General features: G+C 37.4%; 3 protein-coding genes and 1 long non-coding RNA gene across 5 annotated transcripts; 2 read left to right on the top strand and 2 right to left on the bottom strand.

The window, feature by feature from the left end:
• Window positions 1-568: 568 nt before the first annotated feature.
• On the bottom strand, window positions 569-2848 carry LOC135642986 (ornithine aminotransferase, mitochondrial-like). Its single transcript, XM_065159470.1, has 4 exons — window positions 2584-2848; window positions 1941-2018; window positions 1467-1537; window positions 569-683 (listed from the first exon to the last, which is right to left on the bottom strand). The coding sequence occupies exons 1-3, from the start codon at window positions 2721-2723 to the stop codon at window positions 1492-1494; spliced, it is 264 nt and encodes an 87-aa protein (XP_065015542.1). The 5' UTR covers window positions 2724-2848; the 3' UTR covers window positions 569-683; window positions 1467-1491.
• A 177-nt stretch (window positions 2849-3025) lies between these two features.
• On the top strand, window positions 3026-5977 carry LOC135642987 (uncharacterized). Its single transcript, XR_010498110.1, has 2 exons — window positions 3026-3149; window positions 5741-5977. It is a non-coding gene; the product is annotated as an uncharacterized LOC135642987 (long non-coding RNA).
• A 1010-nt stretch (window positions 5978-6987) lies between these two features.
• LOC103990342 (glycolate oxidase 5) lies at window positions 6988-12049 on the top strand. Of its 2 annotated transcripts, XM_009409445.3 has the most exons (12): window positions 6988-7193; window positions 7342-7518; window positions 8272-8396; window positions 8621-8667; window positions 9710-9787; window positions 9916-10040; window positions 10461-10527; window positions 10606-10668; window positions 10873-10942; window positions 11037-11137; window positions 11262-11366; window positions 11544-12049. In XM_009409445.3, exons 2-12 carry the CDS (start codon window positions 7382-7384, stop codon window positions 11727-11729), a joined length of 1104 nt encoding a protein of 367 aa, XP_009407720.1. In that variant the 5' UTR covers window positions 6988-7193; window positions 7342-7381; the 3' UTR covers window positions 11730-12049. The 2 variants fall into 2 exon arrangements, with proteins under 2 accessions (XP_009407720.1, XP_065015541.1); XM_065159469.1 differs by having other exon boundaries at window positions 7053-7193; window positions 10461-10668.
• A 1491-nt stretch (window positions 12050-13540) lies between these two features.
• On the bottom strand, window positions 13541-21090 carry LOC135643255 (GTPase LSG1-2-like). Its single transcript, XM_065159992.1, has 7 exons — window positions 20753-21090; window positions 20449-20556; window positions 20257-20343; window positions 18470-18563; window positions 15925-15981; window positions 14973-15052; window positions 13541-14878 (listed from the first exon to the last, which is right to left on the bottom strand). The coding sequence occupies exons 1-7, from the start codon at window positions 20980-20982 to the stop codon at window positions 13705-13707; spliced, it is 1830 nt and encodes a 609-aa protein (XP_065016064.1). The 5' UTR covers window positions 20983-21090; the 3' UTR covers window positions 13541-13704.
• Window positions 21091-21653: the final 563 nt, after the last annotated feature.

The raw sequence follows: 21653 nt of genomic DNA, 5'->3' as shown, positions 1-21653 counted from the left end.
TGCAACTCTTCTACGAAACTAGTGAAGATACAGGAGATAAGTGACTTTTCAAGATCAACGGAGGTCATAAATGTATATGAAATCCACTGAGAACTTCATATGCCTAATACTGACAATAAAAATAAAAGCTAACATATGTTGAAAATACACCTAGTTAAACTGAGTAGTAACAGTGCACATATTATTAATGAACTACTTATTTGGCAGGTTCAGCTCTACTGTGATGAGTATAACTACAGATACTTAATTCAGAATTAAATCATACGCATCCACTTCAAAACTATTGGAGCAATTCAGTGTAGATGAATATTTAATGACGAAAATACACCTAGTAAACCAAGCATCTTGGGTTTTCTTTTTCCACAATGATAAATGGTAGTATGGCACCCTATACCATCTGCTGCAAAACCATCAAATAGTATTTAAACATTTTCGAGACTCCAAAGGTTATAAAGAAAAAAAAAACAACAATTGAATGTTTACCTTATGGATGGTGGTGGAGCGAATTGACTAATGGAATCATGTGTTGGCTTTGCGAGAATTAAGAAACAAGAGATAGTTCTTTGTTGTTCAATTCTACTGCATTAAGCAATCCTCTTCCTAGAATCTATTTTACTATTCGTGGGAACTGCAGATGAATCTTCATTAGTTGATTCCTGAACTCCTGTCCCAACATAGTAGCCCTGCAGGAAAATGAAGTCCAGTTATATTGTCATATTATGTAAAATCACTTATAGCTGTTCTGGAATCCAGGAAAAATCATCCAGTCACTAATATTTTCACTTGGATGTCTGGAAAAATACTATCCAAAGAATGAAACCTTACAAAAAACATTGTCGATCTATAGGATTAACAATAAGAAAACAACATGACCTCAATGGAGAATCGGCAACTGTCAATTCTTACTAGCTTGAGTTCATTGGCACATAAAACGTGTACCATTTTAAATAATGAAGTAGTTTCAGCCATTTTAAATATTGAAGTAGTTGCAAGAATCATTGCATGTACTAAGCAGTTAGTATATCATTAAATGATCTAAGGAGAACAACAAAGTTTAACAAGTTATACCAAGAGCAACAAATGAATAACACTCACTAAAATTCTGAATTTTGGCATACTCCAGAAAACCTAGAGTTGCATGGTGATTCTTTCAGAAAGTCCAGATTTTAATTCATCAACTTGTCATACAGAAAACTTTTCTGAATGTAAAGAAACAGCAATGACAATAACTATCTAGGACCTATAGAGCTTACATGTAGTAAATCCCTTCCACAGCAAAATCAAGTGTGGTACAATTTGATGAAGATACTAATGTTTTTCACAATAGGAGTTTTAATATCAATGCAAAAACGTTTCATGCTGCTCATAAATCTAAAACATCTGTCAATGTTTGTGCATGAAGAAAATTAAATTACAACTCAAACAATATAATGAACAAAAAGTGCTGAGTGTTTTTAAAGCCTCACCTCATCCTTGGGGATCTTTTTCTTCTCATAGCTCCATTTTTGTGCCAACTTCAATGCTGTTTCCACACCCTCTGCACCAGTATTCATTGGTAACATCATTTCATATCCAAACATCTATGTAAGATGCTCTGCAAAAGTTGGAAATTTATCATTATAGAAGGAAGGCTCTAGAGCTAAGAGTGAGCCTTTCTGCTTGATCAATTAAAGCTTTCATAATTTTTGGATGACAATGTCCCGAAAGAAGAAAATTAAATTAGTAAAAGTTAGGAATCCAAAATACAAGCAGAACATATTAGGCTGAAACACAGATGAAGAAAATTGATGCCTTTGAGACTCCCATGGTCTCGATCAAATTTTAGGTTGTTAATCATCAATAAAAAGGGAAGAAACGGTTTAATCAGAAAATTTGTGTTTGAGGTCAGTGAATAGGAAGAACAAGCAGATAAGAAATAGTTTTCTTAAAACATCACAGACCTGATCAACAGCAGAATACGCAGATAAGAAATCAATGTACTTTTTGCTTCAGAAAACACCATAGGAATGGGATGGTAACTGCATAAAAATCGAAGACCCACGTTAATTAACAGAATATTTTGGTACTATCAAATCAACAAGTAAACTTTATCAACATCATGAGCATTATAAGTACGATAAAAGCTGAAAGATGGTAGAAGCTGATGATGGCACCCAAAGACTAATTGCAGAAACAAATACCAGATAGAACGAAGAGGAACAAAACAAAATCGGGTTCTTGGTGAATCGAAAGTGTCAAAGTACTTTATAAACCAATCCTGGATTAGTCTTAAGTATCAATCATGATAATTGACACGCATGGACATGCACAAACAAATCTCTCACATACGTAATGCAGCACAATCGTATCTAGCTTCTAACTCAGATGCTTTTTCATCTTGCGCGAGGCAAATCCAATTAAAGAACTCCTTAATCAAGGACATATAATGCTGCAAACAGAGGCGAACAGAGGGTTCCTCACATTTGCTGCATAAAGCAACCTAGGCGCCTGATGCACATGCAATAGAACATTAAAATGGAGCAGCAAGAAATGATGACAACAGGGGGCATCACATAGAGGGAACAAAATTCAAGGCAGGCTTACGTGTGAGCGCTACACTGCTGTTCCAACCTCATGAACTCCTCGGAAGAGGAGAGAGGGGATTTCTGCGGCACGGCACACATGTTTCTTGCGCCGACGATCCGGTTTGCCACCCTCTGCAGTTGCCTCATTGATGCAGCCATTGTGTCTCATCATCATCAGCACCCTCCTTCTCCCTCTCCTCCTCCCCTTCGTGTTCGTCCTCCTCCTCGTCCAAAGACCACAGAGTTGGGGGGGGGGTGGGTGTAAGAATGGATGAGCGCACACCACCCTTCTGTCGTGCTCGTCTTTGCTCCTGTTCTCTCCTCTTCAAGTCGTCACTTGACCTACGACATCAACGCCGACAACACGGCATGTAGCAGCCGTCACGGGAAGGTTACACCCGTACCGTAAGTCGTGATCAAAGTCGTTACCTGGCGCGTTTCGAGTGCCATCTTGTGGTGTTGCGGGAGTTGGCTTCGGCTTTCGGAGATAAAAAGCTTTGGACTTGTTCGCGGAGCAGCACCGCCGCGTAGGCTACCAACCGCCGTCAGCAGCCTTAGGCAGGTACACGACCGGGTAACTGGCAGGTTCGTATCATTCCCCGCCTCTCCTTCTTCCACGAGTCGATCTTGCTTCTGGTCTCCTCTGATCCGAAAAATTAAACCTACTCAGCAACCGCGTCTTCTTTGCGTCGTTCTCGTTGCTTATGATAGAAGGAGTGTTGATTAGGGTTTATATGGTGGGTGGGTTGATTCGTCGCGGTTCAACTTCTCGTCTCTCTCATTTGGCCTTGCGGATTCAAGAATCGGGTGTTGCCTGTATAGGTTTTGGACCGTGGGATGGTGGCTTGATGGTTTAGGGAGGTCTAGACTGGTAAAATCGGAGCTTCTTGAATTTGATTAACACAACTGAAGATGGAAATTGGCGTTATTGGCGTTGGTTCAGATGTGCTCATAAGGGATTTGTTGAATCTTGAAGGCACTTTTGGATGATGTTGAGTTGATATTTTCCCCTTCCCTTTTGCGAGATTATATGAACAGGAAGAACTATTTGGAGTCCATGACTCTACCAGTTGCTAATTGAAGGGAAAGTTTTGTCCTTTTTATTAGCTGTTCTCTTACTACATTTTTCTCGTTGAGGTTCATAGGATCTCCTGTTTCCTCTTCGGCTGTGTTGGGTGACTCATGAAATTTAATTGAAAATATTAGTTATGTTCCATATTAATACATTGATGTCTCAGTAGTTTCTTGGTTGAGTTCTGTACACTCAACATCTTCAAAGTTGTCGATACTTAACTAGATAGGTGAAGAAGGCACCGGCGATGTTCCTGGTTCTGAGTCCCCATTGCTCTAGCTCTAAGGATACAGATTCTTTGTAATCTACTGCAGTCGATGATAGGGTTGTGGGTTATCAAAGCTTTCGCCTTACTGGTCCGTACCGGTATATCGACTAGTTATTGGTATGATATGTACCGAGCTGTACTGAGCGTACCAACACATGATAAATAGAGGCATACTGATATACTGCCATTATCGGTTCTCTGTCGGACCGATATGTACTACCCGTATCGAGCGGTACATTATGGTACGGTGAACCTTGGACTCTAGACAACAGTGAAGCTGATGATGAAATGTAAATGCAACTGGATCAGAATTCTTCAGTGACCAATCCCCTCAGTCTGAATACTTTATTTTGTAAGTACAACACACTTTACTGATTCATTCTAATTATTTTTCAATCAAAAAATCGATATATTACTGCAAATATATGTTACAAACAACACCTTGCGGAACAAAAAACAAAAGTGAGCACAGGTCTTCTGGCCCTGCTCTTGCTGAAAAATGAATAGACCTATTACTTCTAGCATGGCTGGCAAGCTAATTAGCACGCCTATTTCCGTCTCTGTAAACATGCACAATAATATGCATAGAAAACCTTTGAAGTACATAATTTCTCTATTGACATTAAGAAGTTTTCAAGAAGGCTCAGTCTTTCTCTCCAATATTTTTATGATCAATTTTGCATCTGATTCAGTCACAATTTTGGTAATTCCTTCACCAATCAATTTTACTTTATTCCTTGATCGCAATCAACTCATTGTAGCAGCATCCACTCTCCTTAATGAATCTGTATCCTGCAAGCAAACAAGTACCATCACTTGTTCTACTAACAAAACCTACACCCCGATCTCTAGATTTATGCTCAAAAGAACATTGATATTTAATTTCAGTCGACGCTAGTTTGGCTTATGCCATCTAACCAGAATTTGACATATCACCAGTGGCTCCCCTTAGATTCTGTGGTTGACATTAAGTAAAGCTAGTACCTTGCATACAATTGATCCAGCAAAACTCTTTTTTTAATCTTTGAAAGCCATAGGTATCGGGCTTTCCAAATCAACCAGAAAGGATAAAGGATTAAGGCTCACCTTTCTTGAGACGATCATCTCCCTCTCTCAGTCGATGATTCACTATAATTATATTGCTCAATTGCTCATGTAGTTCTCCTAATGGGCATCATAGACCTAATGCTATTTTTTGCCTTTTGTATTTGGTTAGAATTTTGCAGGAGCATAGCATAGCATTAACTAAGGGTTTCTATGGATTCCTAGCTTCAAATATTAGTCACCTAGGCAAGAATATAGACTTATGCTGCTTACCTTATATGTTTGGCGAGTCTAAAACCGAGATCAAGCAGCCCAGTGTAAACTATTGTTTTAATCATGTGAGGTTGCCCTTATTGCAGCTTTATTAACAATGTATGATGTGTTACTTCTTTTCACTCCTCTATCATGGTTTATGCGGATGATCATCCCCTCTTCCATGATGCACTAGTTGTTAGTCATTTTACTAACACCTTTCAAAGGTTAAAAACGTTTTTGTCTTTCTCCACCACATCACTTTAGTTTACGTGTTTACGTGTGCTATTCTGTTGTGCATATCTCTGCAAGAGCTCTACTTGTTGCTTCATGCTATCCTTTCTATGCCAGGTTTGACATCATATATTTCCTGATGTTGGCTGCATAATATGAATCCTTGTTGATCAGAACATGCATGCCTTTCACAAGTTCATGAGGCCTCTACTTGAGATGTTCTCACAATCATCATTTTTCCTGATCCTTTTTCATGCTCTTCCTGAATTGTTTATTCACTTCATATGATATCGATGCGTATTGCAGCTCTTAGATTGTTCTGGACTGTTGTATGGTGAACTCGTACACTGAGTGATGCCCGAAAGAAACAGCAACTGGGACCGGATGAAGTCTTTGGCATCGATGGAGGTCCAAAAGTTCCTACTTGGTCTTTTGAGAGTGTCTGGGAAGATGATTTTAAGCGAGCCAGTTTAGTCAGACATGGAAGTCAGTGGCAGATACTCCTATCACTCGTCAAGCCTTTCGATGACCTAAGAAGAAAAAGGAGAAGAGATATACATCAGGGAAAAGCCAAAATATATGCAGGACTTGATAGTTCATCAGGCTCAGTAAAAGGATACATAGCTTCATTTCAACTCGTCTCAATTTGTCTCTTTAACACTTTGGTTTGGCTGTGATTGGAAATGAAGTATAAGGTGTATAGTGTTTGTTTATTGACAAGATGATAGAAGCACTATTTTCTTGGTAGAACTTTGTATCTTTGAAACCTATCATGAGGGACAATTCTGCTCTACCTTAGAACATCTCAATTAAGACTCATGATAGGCTCAAACAAACAGAGACTATATTGAGCTCATGGATTAGCTGCTCGTTCATGTATTTTTCGAAACAAAAATTATGCAGAAAATTGTTCCAATTCATATACAGGTGAAGAATCTAAGCATCAGAGCGAATTCTGATACTTCCTTCTTATGTTTCATTACATGATTTGACATACTTGTTAGGTGGTGGATGGCACTCCAAACTCTATACTCCTAAGCAGCCAAAACATGATGTGGGTGAAACCAAAACATAGTCTACTCATCTTTTAGCAGAAACATCGACAGCAGTCTCATCTGCAATTCGAGGATAAATCCAAACATGATAATGTCCTCATTTCTAGCTCATCCTGTGAACCTCATGTGCTTCTTTCTGCAGAAATTTGACCCCCCAACTCAATCCATTAGTTCTATTTTAGGAGGTTAATTTCCATGCACACTCCGTTGTCCACATCAAAAAACCTGCAACGGGGTCACAAAGATCTCAAGATAATATAAACTAATAAGACATGTAGTAGTATCGAAACCAACACGACAACTCTATTCGGTAGGAATAGACCGGATAGGAGTCGCAAATTATGGAGCAAGATTGCTGGAATTCTGTGGCTTCGATTCACTTCGTTTGGTTGGCTTCTTCGGATAAACAGCAGAAAAATGGAGGAATTTTTTGGGATGTAGAGCTCCGAGTCGACGTTTGTGGATGAGAAGGCAGTGTTGCAGATACCGTCCTTCATTCCCACCTCGAAAAGCTGATCCAAAACCCAATTGCCCTTCTCATCCTTTCCTCTGCTGACGTATTTCCCATGCCCGCTCTTTGTCTTCAAGTAGACCCTCACCTCCCCTCCACCCCGCCTTGCGAATCACCATCTCACATCCCAACCCATATATCACTCTTCTCCATCCCCCACCCTCCATTCCTTCCCCTGCTCTCAGCTACCGAGGTTGGCTTCTCCTCTTCCTCTTTGGATTCTGACCTCTTCGTTTCAGCTAACCTTGTGCTCACTGCTTTGTTGTTCCATCAACCATGCATGCCTTCTCTTTCTGATGTTGTAGCAATTACATGCTGTTTCACTTGGTTTCTCTTCCTAGATCGGTTGAAGTTGTGGGGGTGTGACACGCTACCATAAGCATGGAGATCACCAACGTGATGGAGTACGAGGCCGTCGCCAAGCAGAAGTTGCCCAAGATGGTGTTCGATTACTACGCCTCTGGTGCGGAGGACCAGTGGACCTTGAAGGAGAACAGGGAAGCCTTCTCAAGGATCCTGTAAGAACTTTTCATGGTTTTACTGTATTCCTAATGATATTTATGTGTTCATCCTTTCTTTTGCTAGATTTTTGCGTTCTATAGTGTCCTCTCTTATTTCTCAGGAGAAAAGTTAAAAGTCTCTTTTATGTATTCTGATTGCTAGATTTTTGTAGTATCTGAATCAACTAAACCATCTGTACTTGCATATTATTATCTGATTGCTTAAAGTTTGATTGACCCATGTTGTTCATTCATTAATTATCTTCTTTCATTGAATATAATATTCTAGTATTTTCTGGATGATAAGTAGGACAGGGCTCAAGTTCATGTTTTTTCTACTTTAAGGGTAAAAGGATGCTGCTTTTAAGGAAGATTTACCTTTCTGCTGTTCATTTTGCACTTCAGCTCCCTTGAGATTACCTGTGTCAGAAGTTAATCTGAAACAAATCTCTAAAAAATTGAAGCAGTTACTCATGTTAATATCCTATATATTTTGACATCAAAACATTTCTTAAACCTGTCTTTTTTTTTCCCCTTCCCCTGTCTTTTTATGAGAAGTTTTCTTTCAGCTTTTTAAGAGGATGTGATTAATATTGTCTTACTTTTTGCTATACAAGCAAAAGTTAACTTAACCTGGATGAGTTATATGTCTGATTTCAGTCTCTACATCTGTTCTACTCTTCAGCATCCTTAAATATCATACAAAACTCCACCCAGTGTTCATGAACATAGTATTCTGATGCTTAATACCTGATTTTGATCACAAAACAGGTTTCGTCCACGCATACTCATTGATGTCTCCAGGATTGACATGACCACAACTGTGCTGGGTTTCAAGATATCAATGCCAATCATGATTGCTCCCACTGCCATGCAGAAGATGGCCCATCCTGAAGGTATGAAATATTTATGTTATCTAAGCACTAAATTCTAAGAACTCATACTGATTTTTTGTGAGTCATAGGCAAATCTACACCATGTTTAATGAAAGTGAATTTTATTTTCGGTTGATTAGTTCTCGCTTTTGGCTTATGACAACTATATGAGTTATCTTATTGTGAATTGCTGTTTCTAAGAATGAAAACATCTTATGTTGTATCATGTTTTTATTATGTGCCAGGAGAATATGCTACTGCAAGAGCAGCATCAGCCGCTGGCACTATAATGGTTTGTTCTTGCTGTCTTAATATTCCTATAATGCATTACAAGTTGGAATTAACTTTATTTTAGGAAATATGATCTTACAGAATGTTAACACTATAAATCTTTCAATACTCAGCAAACCAGTGCTGCTTCAGTGATCATGATATAAGATATGGAGCATACTGATTGATAATAATATTTTCATCAGAAGGAATCAATGATATGCTGGCTACTGTTTTACTTTTAACCAAGAACATCACAGAACAGTCCATGAAGATTGCCATTGACATGAGAAAAAAAAAGAATTTCTTCTCAGTTATCAGAACTTAGTGGCTAATTATGTATTTGTATAAACTCTTGATTAGATTCTGGGCCTATTCTTGAGCTAGTCAAGCTAAATTTTTCAGAGCCAGATTGTGAAACAAATTATTATGCCGCAACTAATTTGATTACTTATCAGGGTATCATATTTCAGCCAAGAAAAATTAATAATCATCAGAATTTTTTTTTTTCTATGTTTTGCTGATGTAAACCATTCTTTTCCCCCAATATTTCTCTCTCACAAGACACCTATAAATAACTTGGATACATGACTCTGTCCTTTTAAAGGCTTTCTCCTTGAAAGAATCCTGCTAGAACAAGCTGTAACGTTGACAACAAATCGATGTAAAAGAGAGAAGGAAAAGACATCATTTGGTTGAGCAATTGATAATTATATGCAGAACCAAAAATAATTGAGTCGATAAAAACTTTCATGATTGTATATCATGCTTTTGCATTTAGTAAATGACATTCTCATGGCATTTTTAGTCCATGATCTAATATAATAATTAGAAAAACAGGTCTCTCTGATGAAAAGCTGCATTTGATACAATTTTGATTTTACACATTTAGCTTCTTCCCCAAACAATATTTCTTCCATAATTAAAATGGTTTGAGCAGATTCTATTAATCTTTTTTATGCTCAGAGGAGGTGTCCTTCACGGATCTATGGCTTCTTTCTTTCTTTCTTGTCCAAGTTCAATGTCCTACAAAGGTAACCATTCTTCATGTTTGTACATTGCAGACGCTGTCATCCTGGGCTACTTCCAGTGTGGAAGAGGTGGCCTCAACCGGACCAGGAATTCGATTCTTCCAGCTTTATGTAAGTTATCCTCCCCATTATTTATTGATGCTTCTCCCCGCAAGTGATCTCCTCCATTGTTTTGGTGCTGTTGCTTGTGTCCATTCTTCATCTCCTATAGGTTCTTCTCATCCCCTCTTCCTTGTCAGGTATACAAAGACCGGAATGTGGTTGCGCAGCTCGTGAGACGAGCAGAAAGAGCAGGATTCAAAGCAATAGCCCTCACTGTGGATACTCCAAGACTAGGTCGGAGAGAAGCTGATATCAAGAACAGGTAAATGTCAATGCCATTTCCACCTGGTAGCAATAGCGTGTTCTCCATGTAGTCGTCGGCTAGTACTCTCATCATCGCATGAGTATTAATCTTAGATGCTAATTGCAGATAGATATCAAACAACATTGCTTCACAGTTCACATTGAGATTTCAAAGAAGGATAATTCTAATCTGATACATCTACAGATTCACTACATGAGTATTAATCTCAGATGCTAATTGCAGATAGATATCAAACAGCATTACTTCACAGTTCACATTGAGATCTCAAAGAAGGATAATTCTAATGTGATACACCTACAGATTCACTACATGAGTATTAATCTCAGATGCTAATTGCAGATAGATATCAAACAACATTACTTCACAGTTCACATTGAGATTTCAAAGAAGGATAATTGTAATGTGATACATCTACAGATTCACTTTGCCCCCATTTTTGACGCTCAAGAACTTCGAGGGCTTGGACCTGGGGAAGATGGATAAGGTGAGTCTTAGATGCCCATGTTCTCTGAGTGATTTCATGTCCATGTTCCTTGCTCAAAATGTCTTTGGTGAGATGCAGGCTGATGACTCTGGACTGGCCTCTTACGTTGCTGGCCAAATCGACCGAACTCTGAGCTGGAAGGTATGCTAGTTTACTTGCAGATGCTTGATTCACATGAGATTTCTGAGACTTGTAGCTTGTAAACTCATGATCATTCCAAGGAATGCTGATGAAAGAAGCCTATTCCAGAGTAAACAGAACTCCACCAAATAATAATAAGAGAATGGGTGAGAGAGAGATCTCCCTTTCTGCTGCTACTAATTCCAGTGAACTGACCTACTGCAGGATGTCAAGTGGTTGCAGACGATCACTACTATGCCAATTCTAGTGAAAGGAGTCCTCACTGCGGAGGACAGTAAGCACTCCGTTTCTTGGTGGCACTCGTATTTCTCTGTGCTGAGCATGTCAGCATCCATTCTGAGTTATCTTGCACATACTTGAACATGCAGCAAGGCTGGCCATTCAATCTGGTGCAGCTGGTATTATCGTCTCCAACCATGGAGCTCGTCAGCTGGACTACGTTCCAGCCACCATCACTGCCTTGGAGGAGGTATTCCGCTTCCATCGCTCGAGGCTCAAGCAATTTGTTCTCATGTTCACTTAGCTGAGTGTGCAAAGAAGCACTCTTGGGCGTAAGATTTGGCTTACTGATACCGAAATGGTGGCAAATCCAGGTCGTCAAAGCTGCGCAGGGCCGCCTTCCCGTCTTCCTCGATGGTGGCGTTCGCCGTGGCACCGATGTCTTCAAGGCCTTAGCTTTGGGAGCCTCCGGAATCTTTGTAAGTAAACATGGTTTCATCGGAAGATGTTTCCAGAGACATCACGTAGTTGACATGATTGCAAGATCCATAGTCTCCTCGATCCCTTCTGTTTCATCAGCATCATTCTACTGCTTTTCCTTTGCATCTTATCATAAGGAATCGATCTTAATCTGCTTCTTTGCTCCATGATTGCAGATTGGAAGGCCGGTGGTGTTTTCTTTGGCTGCTGCAGGTGAAGCCGGAATCCGAAATGTTCTGCAAATGCTTCGCGATGAGTTCGAGCTCACCATGGCACTGAGTGGCTGCACCTCGCTCAAGGAAATCACTCGCAGCCACATCGTGACCGAGGCAGAAAGGAATCGTCCTGTGCCAAGGTTGTAGATCATCTCCAGTGTCTCCTTCTCCAACAACAGGGGACTGACTACTTATAAGCTCTGCATCTTTTGAGTGATCTGGAGAACATGCTCAGGAGACACTATCTACCCATGGAGCAAAGTTGTGATGAGTTCCAAGAATCATTAGATGCTTAAGAAATCTAAAGCTTTTTACCATGATAATGGACTGTGTTTATTAATCATGGCTATGTAATCTGCATCTGCTGGATATACTTGCTTATATTACTTGCTCAACACTGCATATTTTCAGATATCAACTGAGAACAGCTTGAAGGAGAAATTATCATTTTAGTAGCATTTCTCTTATTTGGTTCCCCTAATGTTAAGAGTTAAATAGTGATTGAATTTTCTTTTTGCTAGCTTAGACTTTCAGGATTCATGCTAACCAAACCAAAAATATTTATCATGATATGACAATTGTGCAATGTTTAGTTTCAGATTGAGCTTACACATGAGAGAAGATGTTAGATTTTAATATATATTGGATCCTTATGAAAATTTTGGTGACACAATCAAAATTATTTTTCACTTATATGCTACATTGAACTTAATCATGAGTACATTGATTTTTTTAAACTAATATTTAAATATTTATATCTACCTCAAGATCTTAATGACCAGTTTCAAGAAATACTAAAATTTCTTATATTATAGAATCCCTCAGTGATATAATAATATCTTTACTAGCATCATGTTATGACCATCAATTACAAGAGCCAATCTGACTGATTAGAAAGTTGTGTCCTTGCAGAAGATACATTTTTAAGTCAATTTGAACTGAGTTTGATAGCTTGGATTCAAATTAATGTTAAGCTTTCTGTATTTTATTTTATTGAGCTTGTTTTACTTTTCAAACAGATGTTCTGTGTTGTCTTTCTCAAACAGATGTTTGAGTATACTTATAAGTATACTTATGTAGATTGGGGAGTAGGGAATCAAAATCTTACCAGAGTTAAGAGTTATATTTATTCTTGGAGATATCCTTTTAATGTTCATCCGAAAAAGATTAAATGGTGTGAGGCTCATTCAAAATGAATGATCCCTCGTAAGTCTATAGGCTTTAATATCAAATGACATAAATTTAGTTGGAATGACCTAAGTCATAAGGTCTTTTTGTAATACTCATTCGTAAATAACCAATCAAAGTATAATCTCGTAAAAGTTTCAAAGGACATGTAAAATATAAAGGGGATTAGTTTTGAAATTAAATGACAAAACTCAACATTTATAAGAAGAAGAAATTTAAATCGAATAGTTAACCAAAGTGTAATCTCGATATAAAATATAAAATGGATTAGTTTCAAAATTGAATGACAAGACTCAATATTGACAAGAAGAAATTTAAATCGAATAGTTTAACGAGACTCAATATTTACAAGAAGAAATTTAAATCGAATAGTTTACCAAGCCAATTATCTAACATGTAAACAATTCCTCAAGAGTGCTCGAACTAACAAAGATAAATGATAATTTATTATTTTCAATTATCTAAAAAAATTAAGGAGAAAAATATTTAATCTCTATCGAGTATTCTATGGACATTTATGATTTGAAATTGTTTAGGACGTCTAAAATAAAAGATTACATTAGATTATAAGAACCTTTAATTCAAAATAAGTATCTTGAGCTACATCATTTCTTTTCCCAAATAATCACTGATGGACCATGCATTGTTAAGGTCATAGCATATAAAACCAATTTCTTACCTTGTGGAGTGAAATCACTCAATAATGCAACAATTATAGGAACAGTACATCAAGATCATAACCAGTCTTTTTGCCCAAAAAAAACTCCACGTAAAAAAGTTACAGGGCGAGATTTATCCCAATATCAAAATCACATTACAACATCCAAAAATAGTAACATCGGCTAATGACAATTTACAAGTGCTCAAGATATATTGGCATTATCAAGCAATTTTTATGATATGTTTTGCCAAACATTGTAAAGAAACATAAAGTCTATCTATTGGAGGCTCCTATGTTAGCCAAATTAACAGCAGGCTTTTGAAACACTCTTACAACGGGCATTCCATCACCATCATCATTTTCTACCCTCCAGGAGCGGTCTTTCTTCCTCTGGGGCTTCTTATGATGCTTATGTGTGGAGTCTGAGCTTTTCTTCTTTGCTGCAGCTGCTTTATTCGATGAGAGTTCACTGGCCAAATCAAATGACTCTAGATCATTCAGAGCGTTGCTTAGAGCATGTTCTCGGGCATCAACTCCAGTGATATCGGAGATAGTAGCTTCATCAGAATCGCAAGCATCTGGCTCATTATCTGTCAGAAAATTTGGATCTACCATGTCATCTGTTGCATTCACTTCTACATCTTCAGTCTCTGCTCCAGGTGGCAGTTCAAAGTGGGGAAGCTTCCCATCCACATAGTCTTTTAAGATCTGACGTGCAGCTCTAGTCTCATCTGGCAGCCCACTTGAGCTAACATAACCACGAGATGAGCAATACGTCCTGAGCAACTCCGAGGACAAGGGTGGTCGAGATTGTGCTTCATAGGCCTTTGGCTTTGGCAAGGTGATGTTGTATACACTCTCAAGGACGTTTCTGGGAACCCTGTTAGCTACAACCTGCACTGCTTCCCTGTGTTCGGTCATCCGATCAATGGGCAGAACTCCTGATGCGATCATTTCATATCTTGAGCTGGAAAAGGAAGGGAACACTAGACCAGGGCAGTCACAAAGTACAAGCTCATCAGAGATAATCAGTGTTTGGAAATGCTTAGTCTTACCAGGGGTTGATGTAACCCCAGTCCGCTTTTGTCCCACCAAAGCATTTATTGTAGAGCTTTTACCAACATTTGGATAACCAACGAACCCCACAACAACTTGCTTAGCTGTTAGATTTATAGAACTAGTCTCTGAATATTTTCCACTGTGACTTTCCTTGTCTGTGAACCTCCCATACGCTGCGATAGCCTCTGCTTCTGACTGCAAACGAGCCAAGAGCTCATCCCTGCTGTATATCTTGGTGTCCAAGTCTGACTGGCTGAGCTCTTTTGACACTTTCTCTTCTTCAAATTGACCGATCAACTGTTTGCCTTCCAAAGCAGCAGTAGCAGCTTTAGCAGACCAAAACACAAAGAGAATACCATGATGATTGAAGTACTCTGCCCATTTACGTCTGCAGGATTCAAGTTGAAAAGAAAAAAGATAAGAAAAGAAGCCCTTCGGTTTGATGATCATCAGTGCAATAACAAAATCAGACAACCTCTGACCTTATGGCAATTGGTAAAAGATCTGCTTTATTGACAAGCAGCAGTGTTTTCTTGTGTTCATCTATTTCCCGTGCATATTCCTGGTAAATAACAAGAAATAAATATCTAATATGAACTTAAAATCTGCAGTATGACTAAATTTGATAACATTAGGGATCGGACAAATAATTTTTGCGTATCTGGTGATCAACCAAACATTTTAAGATATCACAATATACCATTTCAGAGTGAACAGCCAGCAGCAGTTCTCATAAAGAAAAAAGCAATCACTTGCCAGTGAATTATGGCAAACAATCTAGAGATATTATAATTAATGAACAGCAAAGTATAACTCAATATCCAGTCACAGGAAAGGATCTTGAGCCAATGCAAGTTGACAAATAAAATGGGAGCTTGAGCCAGTGCATCTTTGAATCAGTATAACTCAATATCCAGTCACAGAAAAGGATCTACGGGCACATTTTAAATTAAACTGTGTAAGGCCCATGATAAAGGGAACTAGCTTTTCACACACATGATGCATGCCTTAGAATTTGAGTTCCACTGGGACTCAAGTTTCTGTTGACTCATTAAAAGAAAAACACTAGCTGAGTGGTTTCATCCTAATGCAGCCCCTCCTATTTCGAATGAAGTGCTCAGATTTTATGCAGGTAGGATCTGGGTCGAAAGGCCAAGGTTCTCTCATTATCTAATAATATCAATATTCCCCATATATCTGGTTTTGAAATATATTATAAAATATTAAAGTCACACTATTATATTGTGTCAATTAGTTTGTTATTAAAATCAGTAAATGACCAGGGTATTTTATAAAAAGGTATTCAACTGAGAAAGTAACTTGCACTTGTAGTGCAGAATTTGACAAAACAAAAGCACAATTTTTTACTCACAAATAATAAAACAAAGAAAAGAATAGAAACATCATAAACTAAAAATGGAAAGAAATGCATACCTCAAGATCTGGACAACGGTAAAACAATGGATCCCGAGCATCAACCACCATAACAAGCTAAAAATTTAATGGTATTAGTCCTCAAATATTAACTGAATATAAATGTCTTAAGTATTTATAATGTAAACGAATTTAACAGAAAAATGTAACAGGATATCAACAGAAAACACCATGGCATTAATACATATAACTATACAGAGTTAAAAGACATGGTCAAACTTTTACTTTTCTCAGTTGCACTTAATTTTACTGCCTGAATGGTAATTCATGTGATTGAGTTCATAACATCAACCACACTGCTCATACCTGAACCATACAGCAGCGTCAAACATCTACATCCATATATCACAAGGGAATGTCAGAGGTACATGCATACTAAGCCTAAGTTTGGCTTCCAATCTCATAAGCTATTCCACATGGTCCATTTTCAGAGCGGATAATCTTTTTCCCATTAGAATAGAAATGGATTATTTAGACAGTCGGAAATCAGTTGTAGAATACTTTACCTATAACGTGATCATTTTAGCAATCTATGGGCAATCTCTTTACATTTAATACCAACATGCTCATTGTGATACTTAATCAATTTCACTAATAAAAAAGTGGCATAGCTTTAGGACTCTGTTAGGGATAATATGACATGCACATATGTACAAGATACATATGAAATAATTAATCATCTTTCTATAAAACACAGAACAGTGGATAAGATATGTGCCACTTGTTAAGAAATAGTATAATCATTATAAATAGCTCAAGACCTTTCAAATATATAAGATGAGCAAACTTATTCCAAAACTTGTATATATCAAGGAAGTGGTACTTGAGGGTGCATATAATGATCATTTCTTAAATCAATGAGTACATTCCTGTTAATGATATTGAATATCCTTTGTCTGCTAACAAAAGCTAAATTACTGGACATAAAATTATTGAAATGACAGAGGAGTTGTAACTAAAATGTTGAGAGGAATAGGATTATATTTGTTCATTTATTTACTGGTAAGAACGAAAATGACTCTTACAATGATCAAATGAAAACTATTTTTTTCATGTATTGCATTGCTTGAAATTATCCAAACCAGGTCAAGCTTATTATACTAATATTTTAAATGCTCCATCCATTATAATATGAAAAACCTTTTAAAATATTTCAAAAATAAGTTCGGCTGTTAACAGTTGGAGTTAACATGCACAGCACAAAAGAATGTAAATACAACCAGAACACAACACTGAACTTTCTCAGAGAAAAGTTTTCAACATTGAAAAAGTAAGTAGGCCTTCATCCCATTTATATGCTATACAGATGTAATATGCATAGAGCAAATTGTGGTTGTTGCATGAAGCACATTGTCATTATCATTGAAATTCAAGCCTCAGAATATGAAAATATTAGATGCTCAAAGTTCATGGAAGACTTTTCCAATTATCAGGTCACAGCTTAATGTATAGCTTGAGATTTCAGTGATTTTAGTAATTTCTTTTTCTTTTCTATTATTTGCATTTTCTTCTCCAATTATTTCTGTCCTTGTACTCACCTCGCGACACTAGTCAAATAAGTACACAGTGCTTGCTGATTTGACTTCATAAAAGGCTTACTGGTAGATTAAGAAAACTAAGAAACCAATATAACTTCAAAGACATCATGGTGAGTAAAAAACACACAAACCTAAAACAAAAGACAAGGCCAATTAGCTGCATGATAGATTATACAGGGGTATTGGAAGGCAACTAACAACAAAAGAAACGGATCCAATTCTTCAAACCAATGAGAACATATTTTAGAAGGTCAATTGTAGACACATAACTCATTCTAGAAAGAAACAATAAGCAATACATGAAATAATAACCATTCAAAAATATATATACACAGGATGATAGGAAAAAAGAAAAGAGAAAATAAACTTGATATGGGATCGATCAAACTTAGCATAAGCATAACCAAGGTTTTAATTCTTGCTCAGATGCTACTTTTAACACCTTGTCAGATTAGTACGATACTGACATACTAACCTGTACCATTCGGTATCGCTAAAAAATAATAACTAAAAGTAAATAGTTAGTTGATACTGAGATATATGGTCTACCAGTAGATTTGTACCAAGTTCAACCAGCAGTTGAAACTTTGGGCACAACTCAATCTACTTGATTTTGTCTACAATAGATGCCAAAAGAAATGTATACCAAGAAATCAATCTAACAATCAAACTAAAATGACATATAAAGGTAATGTAACATCTGAAATAAGAAAAGAAGAGGTTAGTAGTTATAAACTTAGTAGCTCTATATAAGTTATCCTCCCAAATGAAAGGAGTCAGTGAATCATCATTATGTTAACTAACGAAACTACTATCACATAGTTTTTCTTTTTCTTTTTTTTAACTATCACATAGTTGATATGTCATGCAAACCAGAACAACTGAACTAGAGAAACAACTTGCCAAACAAATAAGAAACTCCAATAAGGATTCGCATTGAGCAACATAGAGAAACTAAGAATTCAACTATAATTTCTCAAATCCCAGTTTAGGTGAGAAAACTTTACTAGGTCACTTCTTTCAAGCACTCTCCAAAGCTGTCTCCAGATGTCCAGGTTTTTCTCGAAAGGAGTAAGTACAAGTTTATCATTCTCCTCTAGTCTAGAAAAATGAGCAAAATTTGAGATTGTAAAGGCAAGTAGATAAAAGCAAACATAACTCAAGGTCAGTAACTAAGAAATGAACCAAACTTTAGCAGTTCGACACGAGAGGTAGCTTAAGAAAACAACTCTCCAACTGACTCATTTCATACATGAATAAATAGAAGGAAAACAAAACCCCAATCAACTACAGGATGGGGTACAATCAGGCAGCCAAAATGAACTAACAATAAAACTAAACAGTTCATGAAAGGCGATAACAAGCCACTACTTCGAAGTGAAATGAAATTAACCAAAGAGCATCAAATCTATTTGATAAAAAAAAAAAAAAAAAACATAACTAGCCCAAAGGAGTGGAAGCCTAATTATGTTTATCTAATACTTATATCTTATAAAAACATAATTATGTTGCTAATAGTAACAAGAAGATATAACACTGATTTCCAATGTCAAATATGCTGGATGTGACTTGGGAATCTGATAATTGAAAACCAGATGAAGATAATCCTGAAGAAATCAAACCAGTAATTACATCTGCAGTTCAAAGAAGCAGAAGATAACATAAAAGAGGTAAACTAGACCTTTGTGTCCTGTTAAAACCTAAAGAAACACTATTTGCAACAACCCAACAGATATATCATAATTTAAATTAAAATCAACTGGTAATCTATGTCCCTTGTTCAGCTGAAATCATTATGGTCCCCCTCTTAACCCCTCAGGTTCTGGAAACTATTAGTTAAGTCCAGGCATCACTTTAGAGGAGAGTTATTGAATCATTTACACAGCATGATGCAAGCTTTTAGCTAATTACTAACTGCAAGGTAGATCAGATATCAATCTACCTTTCTTATTATACTTATTAGACATTAATCTAGTGAAAAAACCCACTAGTGAAGTAGTGTGACTAACCAATTTGTCCTTCCAATTATACAAGATAATACATAAACCCCTTGTTAACCCTAGAAAACCATCATTTGGAAGAGGTTTTTTCATTGAAATTCTTCACAAGTATCACATGTGCTGCACATGATTTTTTAACTGAAAGTGAACAGGCTGGCCTTATATAATTAATTATCAAATATTGGAGTAATGCATTGAGCTTTATGATGAGTTAAACACTGAGTTAAGAGTTAAGACCTAACAAATGATTCCTGATTGGATCAAAAGAGAAAGGAGGTGGTCAATCATGTTTCAGGTGCCACCATTTCTTAATTATGTTAATAAAGAAAAAATGGTCAATAACTATGGAAGACACACTCTCTGTTCCTCTGTGTAGGGAAGATTAAACCCATATAAGAAAGCAAAACAACAAAGATGGCTCTTTTCAAAAGATATAATTTGCACCCTGTTCTCCATTCCCTTTGGACCCTCGGTGATCTCCCATGATTCTCTAATCAACCACGTCTTTTGGGTTGAGTTTGAGGAATCAACTACATTCAATTGCAAGGAAGCCAGTCCAAAGATGGACAATAATTGGGTCAATGACCAGATGCCATGGCCCCAAACTCCTATAGGCAGGCAGTTGTATGACCAACTACATGAAATTCCTACTAGAATTGCACCAGAAGATAAACTAAAAGCAGCATATTGAAATGGGTTAAAAAACTGATGTTTTTTTTCTAAAATCACATAATAGATGAACTTTTTAAATACATTTATAATGTGTTCATGATCCTAAAATCATTATTGCTGACCTTGCAAGATTCCTCCGCCACTCTAGAAAGGCCTGATTTTCATTGGAATCAAGTTCTTCCACTGACATCTGAGCATTCCAAGGAGGCCTGCATCCCATCATTGAAACAGCATATCAGTAGCTAAACCACAATAGCATGCATATAGCTCAAATAAACATCACATATAGGAAATCAACTGTCATACAACTGTACCTGCGGGGAACCCGGAGACTGCTGGCATGCAGAGCCTCCTCCTGTTTCTGCAGCTTGCGCCTCTCCTCTACTGGCATTCCATCCGTGTCCGAACTTGCGTCCCTGTCCCTAAACGTTGGACACAGCATTTACAACAAAAAAAAAAAAAAAAAGAATTAAGCATCACAAGGATGAGCTAATTGATATCAGGAGATGCGTCAATCGACACGAATGAAATTAGATTTCTAACCTCCTCTATCTCCCAGAAACAGCAACGATTTCTTAACTGATCAATTAAGAAGGCAGAGAGAGAAGGAAGACGTACAGATTGATGAGGACATGAGGTGAGGGATTGTCGAAAGAGTAGACGCGATCGGCCTCCGCAGCCTTCTCGAGGATCGAGTCGATGTCGCTGACCTCGGTGACGGACTCGAGCACGCGCCGCTGCTCGAGGCGGAGGGCACGGCCCTTCTCCTTGGACTGCCGCACCATCTGGTTGTGCTGCTTGATCAGAGCGCGCCCCAACCCATCCGATCCTCCCTTCTTCCCTCCCATCGTCGTCGTCCTCCGATCGACGCGCCGCCCGTTGCGTGCCTCAGAAGGGGCGTAGTAAACCCTAGCTCTGGATTTCTCCCGACGAACCCTCCGAAATGGAAAGAGCTGCGCATCATCTAATTTATCTTTTGCTTTTTACAAATTACTTCTTTGGCTACCTGGCTCAGGATTGGATAAAATATGTGGAGCCCAACTGCTGCCACGACAGCCAAAGCAAGGTACATATATGGCTATATAAGGACTGGGTAAGGAAAGTATTTTTCGGGCTCAGAAGACCCACTGATCTATGTAATTAATAATACTCTGTTGGCATTATTTCTTTCTCTTATATTTGCTAACAATAAAAAAGAAATTATTAGGGTGTTCTATTTTACCAATTTTCTTCTTCTTACAGCATAAATAAATCCATCTGAAATTTTTAAACTATCCTTTTAATCCTATATTCATAAATGATTATAAGTTAACAATATAATTATTTCTAATGAAACATTAGGGGTTAATTAGTATATTATTGTATAAATGATTTATCTCAAATTTGAGTCAACCATCATGTATATCATTTAATAAAATAATTGTATTTTAATTTTTTTTTTAAATAATAATAATATATTTTGATTGGAGAAACATCTCTCTCTCTCTCTCTCTCTCTCTCTCTCTCTCTTAATTACTTT

This window comes from Musa acuminata, chromosome BXJ3-7 (genome assembly GCF_036884655.1).
Source record: "Musa acuminata AAA Group cultivar baxijiao chromosome BXJ3-7, Cavendish_Baxijiao_AAA, whole genome shotgun sequence".
NCBI classification, from domain to species: Eukaryota; Viridiplantae; Streptophyta; class Magnoliopsida; order Zingiberales; family Musaceae; genus Musa; species Musa acuminata.
The sequence above is the reverse complement of the archived record's forward strand: the minus strand, read 5'-3'. Positions and strand labels throughout refer to the sequence as shown.